This window comes from Microtus ochrogaster, linkage group LG8 (assembly GCF_000317375.1).
Source record: "Microtus ochrogaster isolate Prairie Vole_2 linkage group LG8, MicOch1.0, whole genome shotgun sequence".
NCBI classification, from domain to species: domain Eukaryota; kingdom Metazoa; phylum Chordata; class Mammalia; order Rodentia; family Cricetidae; genus Microtus; species Microtus ochrogaster.
Genome location: NC_022033.1, coordinates 23,582,365 through 23,590,032, shown reverse-complemented (window position 1 = coordinate 23,590,032; position 7,668 = coordinate 23,582,365). Strand labels below are relative to the sequence as shown.

The 7,668-nt window shown below is 48.6% G+C and overlaps 1 protein-coding gene across 3 annotated transcripts in view; it reads left to right on the top strand.

Annotated features, from left to right (window-relative positions):
- The window catches only part of Znf341 (zinc finger protein 341), a 41,681-nt gene that overhangs the window by 21,191 nt on the left and 12,822 nt on the right, over positions 1 to 7,668 (top strand). For all 3 annotated transcript variants that reach the window (XM_026787260.1, XM_005363095.3, XM_013352088.2), the window contains 3 exons: positions 659 to 849; positions 3,982 to 4,172; positions 7,235 to 7,443. In XM_026787260.1, coding sequence (XP_026643061.1) covers positions 659 to 849; positions 3,982 to 4,172; positions 7,235 to 7,443 — 591 coding nt within the window. The remainder of the gene's footprint in view (positions 1 to 658; positions 850 to 3,981; positions 4,173 to 7,234; positions 7,444 to 7,668) is intronic.

Genomic DNA, 7,668 nt, shown 5'->3' with positions numbered 1-7,668 from the left:
AAAAATAAATCTTCAAGAAAAAAATGTTTTATCCCAAAGCTGGGTATGGCTTAGTGTAGAGCACTGGCATGTGGGAGGTCTGTGGCTACCATCTCTGTGAGGGCAAAACAAGCGAACAGACTGCCCCGAACAACAAGTGCCTATTAATTTATAACTGAAAAAAAAAAGTCCAGCAGCCGCCAAGTTGAGGAAGTACTGGGGCCCAGAAGATGGCTCAGTAGGTAAAGGATTTGCTGTCAAGCTCAATAACCTGGTTAAATTTGGGGAGCCACATGGTAGAAGAGAACCAACTCCCAAGAGATGTTCTTCGACCTCCACACATATGCTGTGGCACTGTGGCACATTCATGCCTACACACACACACACACACACATACACACGTGTGTGCGCGCGCGCGCGCTTCCTACTTGATACTTCAGCAGTCAGGAAATCTGTCATCTCAGATGTGCGGTGGCCATAGAGAAGATCTGCTAACCGAGCAGCTCCAGATCCGGGTCTTTCTACCTTTGATCTCTCTGACACATTGAGAGAACAGGTCCTAGTGGTGTCAGGACAATGGTCAGCAGCATCTCTAGGCCTTCCTGGTGGCTGTGGGCTCCTGGGTGGAGGCTGTGTCCCTATTTCTACGTGAGAATGCTGACTGACCTTGTTCCCCTAGCCACACGGGGGAGAAGCCCTTCCAGTGCATTGCATGTGGTCGCGCCTTTGCCCAGAAGTCTAATGTCAAGAAGCACATGCAGACTCACAAGGTGTGGCCTCCGGGGCGCAGTGGTGGCACCATTTCTCGAAACTCTGTCACAGTGCAGGTCATGGCTTTGAACCCCAGCAGGCAAGAGGAGGAAGACGCAGGTGAGTGGAGCGGAAGGAGCCGCTCCCCCGTTCACCCCTTCGGAAGCTCCAGAGGCAATTTCCGATTGTCTGTGGTACTGGGGACCAAACCCAGGGTCTCTGCGACATCCCCAACCCCAGCCTCATAGGTTTTGATGCTAGTTGGGTGGTTTCCATGACGTCTCTGGGCTTCAGCCCAGTTTGTCTGTGAAATGGAGCCTGGAGAGCTGAGTGTGGTGTACTTGTGTCACTCCAGCCTGGTGAGCCTAAGATGGGAGAATCAGGAGTTTGAAGTCAGTCTCTGCCACATAGTGAGTGAGTTCAGTCTGTGCTGTATAGCGGCCTCTCTAAAGAAGGGGCATAGGGTGAACAGAAGGATGTCAAGTATATAAGATATGTGACATTACTCTAATCCTGTGCCCTGGCAAATGTAGGTATTACTCACTAATTACTGTCTGATTCTGCCTCAGCCTGGATCCTATATTAGAATCCATTCCTCTCTCCCTCCCTTCCTTCCCTCCTTTCTACTTTCCTTCTTCCCTCTGTACCCTTCCCCTTCCCCTGGGTCTGAACTGGCCTGAAACTTGCTACATAGCTGAGAATGCCCGCTCCTCCTGCCTCTGCCTCCTGAGTGCTATGATCACAGACCTAAGTTATTTTTCCCATTTTTTGTTGTTGTTGTTGTTTTTTTTTGGCTTTTTTTTTGTTTGTTTGTTTTTTTGTTTTTCAAGACAAGTTTTCACTGAGTAGTCCTGGCTATTCTGGGACTTACTCTGTAGACCAGGCTGGCCTCGAACTCACGGGGATCCATCCACCTGCCTCTACCTCCAGAGTACTGTGATTAAAGGCGTGTGCCACCACTGCCCAGCTACTTTACCCAGTTCTGTGTGGTGGCAGAGGCTGAATCTATGGCAGGGCTTCTTCTAGGCCACAGGCAAGCACTTGACCGCTGAGCTTCTTTACTGGTCCTCAGAATCCATTTTCTGTTCTCCATGCTGTGTCTGTAGTTGGTCAGCAATGGAAACCATTGTGTCTCAGTGGGCATCTGCTCTCCAGATGTTCTATGGGCTTCTCATTCATCCGAGTGTTCAGGTGCTCCTGAGCTAACAGTCCTGTCCCAAACACTGGTTTAGTTCTCCCTTGTAGGGCTGGGGACTTATTGGGCTGATAAACAGAACTGTCAGTGGAGATTCAACTTGAGTACCATGATGTAATTTGAAGTTTTTTGGTAGCCCAGCATGGTAGCACATGCATATAATCCTAGTGCTTGGGAGGCCAAGGCAGGAGGATTATGAATTTGAGGCCAGCCTGAACTACAGAGCAAGATCTTGTCTCAGAAAAACAAAACAGGAGGCCATAGAGATTGCTTAGCAGGAAAGTACTTGCTGTTCAGTCATGAAGACCAGAGTTCCAGCCCCAGCACCCACATCCAGTGGCTTACAAACATCTGTAACACAACCCCTTCTGTCCTCATCAACACCCACTCACACAGACACATAGATACACATAAGAGGAATAGAAACAAAATTTGAGATAAAGTTAATCTATTTTACTGAACCTGATACCCTGTTTTGCGGGTAACATGAAGGAATCCTGAGGTTCCTTTTCCTTTGTAGAGCTGGGTATGGAACCTGGGCCCTTCTGTCTTCCTCAGAGCCACACCTTGTAAATGGACTTTTCTTTGGGTCTCCAGCTCACAAAAAACCATACAGAGACATTAATTATGAAAGCTTGGCCTTAGCTTAGGCTTGTTCCTAACTAGTTCTTATAACTTAAATTAGCCCATATCTTTTAATATACATTTTTTAAAGAATCTCTTCTGAACTGTTTTTTTTTTTTTCAAGACAAGGTTTTTCTCTAGCTTTGGAGCCTATCCTGGAACTAGCTCTTGTAGACCAGGCTGGCCTCGAACTCACAGAGATCCACCTGCCTCTGCCTCCCGAGTGCTGGGATCAAAGGCGTGCGTCACCACTGCCCGGCTTAATCTACATTTTTTGTGTGACTCAGTTACCTTCACTCTGTACTGCCCATCCTGTTTCCCCTGCGTCCGGCTGGTTATTCCCCCTTTCTTCCTCCCAGAGCTCTCTCTGTCCAGAAGTTTCACCTATATCTGTTGGCCATTTAGCCTTTTATTAAACCAATCACAGTGACATATCTTCACAGTAAAGGAATATTCCACAACACACAACACCCCAAAGCCATATGGAAATACTGCATGCATTTGTTTGCTGAATTTTTGAAAGTCAGTGTGTATTTACATTTACGGCATATCTGCACTGGGACCGGCTGTCTTCCAGCTCTTCCATGTCACCTGTGGCTGGTGACCACTGAATAGGACAGTTGTAGAGCCAGAGCCACAGTTCTTCCTACCCAAGCACCAGGGTGAGCAGCCCCAGCCACATGCCAGTGGCTGATGAGCCTTTGGCTGGGCGAGTGCCAGCGGACCTCGTTTATCTGACCCACCGGTGCTCTTTTGGAGTCAGCCCTCTTTTGTGCCTGGGTTTTGCTTTCTGAACTCCTACAGGCCCAGCACCAGGGGCCACCCATTCAGTATACATGTGGAGCCTACTGTGTGCCGGGGGCCACCCATTCAGCATACATTTGGAGCCTACTGTATGCTGGGGGCCACCTATTCAGCATACATGTGGAGCCTATTGTGTGCCGGGCTGTGGGCTGCAGAGGTGAAGGAGCAGGCCACTGATGTCAGGGAGAGTGGGGGATGGTCTAGTGAACAAAGAATGACGAGGTCTGGGAGGCAACCTGAATATGTTTAGGATTAGGGATGTTCCGTTTCTAACACCCATGGAGAGATCACAGTCTGAGTGAAGGCAGGGTGCGGAGCAGAGATCACCAGCTGTCTCTTAGTCAGAATGTATTTTAAGGGCTATGGATGTAAATTCATAGGTCATCCTCAGCTACAAGCATGTTTAGGGCCAGCCTGGACTACCTAAGAGCCTGTCTGAAAAAATAAAGAATGTATGTTAGTATTTCAGCATCATGTCTGACTATACTGGAATGCATACGCTTAGTACGGTCCTGAATCCAGCATTTGACAGTAAGTCTGTGGTCGCTGTCCCAGGATGTCCTGCATGGTGCAGTTCTTGTCCTGTCTCACTCGAAACCCTTCTCTGTGACTTTTTTCTCTCGGCATAGGGTTGGGCCAGACCCTGCCCAGCACCACACAGCCCCAGGCCTTGCCCGCAGCAGGTGAGGATGAAGGGGGCAAGCCGGAGGCCAAGCAGGTGGTCCTCATCGACAGCTCCTACCTGTGCCAGTTCTGCCCCAGCAAGTTCAGCACCTACTTCCAGCTCAAGTCCCACATGATCCAGCACAAGAAGGAGCAGGTGGGTAGCCATGAAAGCAGAGGGCACAGCTGCCCGTTTGTGAGCTTGATGACAGGAGGGTCCCCAGTGCTGCTTGGAAAGGGACAGGGACAAGGCCAGCCTTCACCATGGCGCTTTGTCCTGAAGGTAGACTGCTGGAGGAATGATAGATAGCTAAGTTAGACAGTTAGGAAGTTTGTTATCTGACCTGGCAGGAAGCTGAGCCAGGGCAAGCACTCAGCTCAGATTCAAGGGCTTTGTGTCTTGTCTTGCCAGCTCTGGTGGCTGTTTCCATAAGGCGTGGCCCTGTCTTTCATGTGGCTTACCTCCTGCTTGCTGCCTCCCCCCCCCCATTTTTTTTTTTTACAAACAGGTTCTCACGATGCAGCCTAGGCTGACTGGAACTGTCCATGTAGACCAGGCCAGCCTCAGATTTGCAGAGATCCGCCTGCTTCTGCCTCCACCTTGCCCCGTGCTCTATTTCTGACTGTTGGTGTGTGTGTGTGTGTGTGTGTATGTGCGCGTGTGTGTGCATGTGCACACGCAAGTGTCGTGGAGCATGTGGAGGTCGGAGGACAACTTAAGGGAGTTGGTTCTCTCATCTCACCAGGGGTCCCAGAAATTGAAGTCAGGTTGTCAGTGGCAAGTACCTTTACCGGCTGAACCATCTTGCTGTCCCATCAGGGTTACCCGTTGTAGAAAATCCAGTCATAATATTTCTCATGAACAATGGAAACCTTTCCTGGCGGAATTCTCTGTAGCTCTATGGATCACAGACAGTTTTGTTTTTATTTTTGTTTTAAGTCAGGGGCTCACGAGGCTGGAGCTGTGGCTTAGTGGTTAGGAGCACTGAGTTTATTTCCCAGCACCCACATCAGGTGGCTCACAACTGCCTGTAAGTCCAGCTCCAGGGGATGAGGCCCTCTTGTGGCCTCTGAGGGCACCTGCACTCACAGGTCTGCGCACATACATGCACTGAGGATGACCCTGAAGTTCTGTCCTTCTGTCACTGAAATAGGACTGCGTGAAATAGGGCTGCGTGCGTGCTCAGCAAGCCTGCTATCAACCGAGCCAGCTGAACTGTGTCCACAGCTCCAGAGCTCGCTCTTGTCACGCAAGAGACTATTCATATACAGACAGTAATAGAAGACTGGCCAGTCGTTAGGGTTTTATTTCTCTCCTGTCAAAACGGCCCAGAATGACAGTGCTGGGCTTGTCTAGCAGGCTAGGCATGTCATCCAGAGCTAGGCTTCTGACTTCCTGCTCTAGAACCTTTAGCTTGTGGTGTTCACCCTCAAAACTGCAGAATAGTTGCCGTGTCTCCGTCTATCACATTTATATTCCAGTCAAGATAAGTGCAAAAAATATGGAAAGGGTTCTTGCTAGCAGGCTTTTGCCATTTTGTTTTGGGAAGGATGATCACCCCCAAGACGGTTGCCTGCATATCATTGCCAAGAAGAGTGACATAGCTGGTCTAAATTCAAGGCTGTCAGGAGGACCAGGGGTTTTACCCAGTCTGTTGGTACCCTGGGCAAATTGGAGTTGACTCCATTAGGAATAGAGGGGTTTGACACTGTGTAAGCACTTGAGGAATATTGGTGACTACCAGACTTCTCAAAATATTGAAAGTGTATATAGAAGTGAGACCAGGCACATGTCAGCATGTCACACAGGTCATGAGAGAAGCAGTGGAAATGATACAATTAATGAAAGTATGTGGAACATACCTCCTGCATTTGACTGTCCCCACATCAGACCGCTAAGGTAGACACAGATTTCATTAATGTCTCTTCCATAACCTTGGGAGTTACTAACAACAACAACAACAACAACAACAACAACAAAATCTCTTTAGGAATAGGGCGTGGCTCAGGGGTCCTGTGCAAGACCCTGAGTTACATCCATAGCATCACACACATACATACAAAAATCATTTATACTGGATTTTTTTTTTCAAATTAACATTGAACTTGAGAGTCTGGGTCCTAAGTCAATACTAAATAGTCAAAAATAGCCATGTTCCCAAAGAGCAGGAGGACCTTAGAAGAGTTTGTTGGGTAACAATTCCAAAGATGATCCCCAGACTAGTGTCATCTGAAAACATGTTTGGGCGCCAACATCTGCCAAGTCAGACACTCTGGTAGTGGTACCTCTCAAGTTTTTCTTTTCTTCTTCTTCTTCTTCGATATGGAGTCTCAAGCTAGCTATAAACTCACCATGTTGCTAAAGATTATCTTTTTTATTTTTAAAGATTTATTTGCTCTATTTTAGGTGTTTGAGTGTTCTGCGTGTGTGTGTGTGTGTGTGTGTCTGTGTGTCTGTGTGTCTGTGTATCATGTGTATGCCCAGTGCCCTGGTCAGAAGAAGGCATTAGATTTCCTACTGTTGGAATTATGGTTATGAACTATCATGTGGGTTCTGGGAATTGAACCTGCATTCTTGTAAGAGCAACAAGTGCTCCTAACCCTCCTAATGGCTGAGTTATTGTTCCAGCCCCTCCGATTGTGATCTAAGATGCCTTTCTTTTCCTGCCTTTTCTTCCGAAGTGCTGGGATTGTAGGTGTGCCCCACTGCCCTTGGCTAATGGTATCCACTCATTTGAGAGCCATGGCATTAAAGACCATAGTGTCACCACTTCACTGTATTTCTAGGTCTTAGGTAATTTTATGGATCCATTCAGGCTTCACAAAGCCATAGGGAAGGGTAACTGGCCAAGAGGAGAACCCTGCAATCACAGTGAAGCCAGGAACTGAACCTGGTGCCACAGCCTGTGATCCTCAGGAAGCTCATGCAGGAGAATCTCAATTCAAGTCCTGACTGAGCTACAGAGGGAGCTCAAAGCCAGCCTGGGTGAACTTAGTGAATACCTATATCACGATAAAAAGTAAAAAGAGAGCTAGAGATAAAATTCAATGGTAGGCTGCTTGCCCAGCATTTGGGAGGCCCTGATTTCATCTGTAGGGACCAGGGGAACCTCTGGCAGGTTGCTCACAGCAGTGTTTATAGCCCCATGCCCGGGTCACAGGGTAGGGGTAACAAGAGGCGACCCCCACCTCTCTCACCTCCCAGTTTCTCTTCCCAAGGTGTACAAGTGTGTGGTCAAAAGCTGTGCCCAGATGTTCCCCAAGCTGGACACCTTCCTGGAGCACATCAGAAGCCACCAGGAGGAGCTGAGCTACCGCTGCCATCTCTGCAGCAAGGACTTCCCCTCCCTGTATGACCTGGGTGTGCACCAGTACTCCCACAGCCTCCTGCCACAGCACAGCCCCAAGAAGGACAGCACCGTCTACAAGTATGTGTGCACGCCACCAGCCACGCTGGACTGGGGGCAGGGAGCCTGGTTCGGGCTGCTCAGAATCTGTGAAATACTGCAAAGGGAAACTGAGGCTAAGAGCTGGGGTCCAGTCTGGTGTGTTTGGGCATGAGTGAGAAAAAATGATACTGACTCTTCTTAGGCCATTCTTCACCTGTCAGGCATTTATCATAGAAACCTCACCTTGAAAAGGGTAACTAGGGG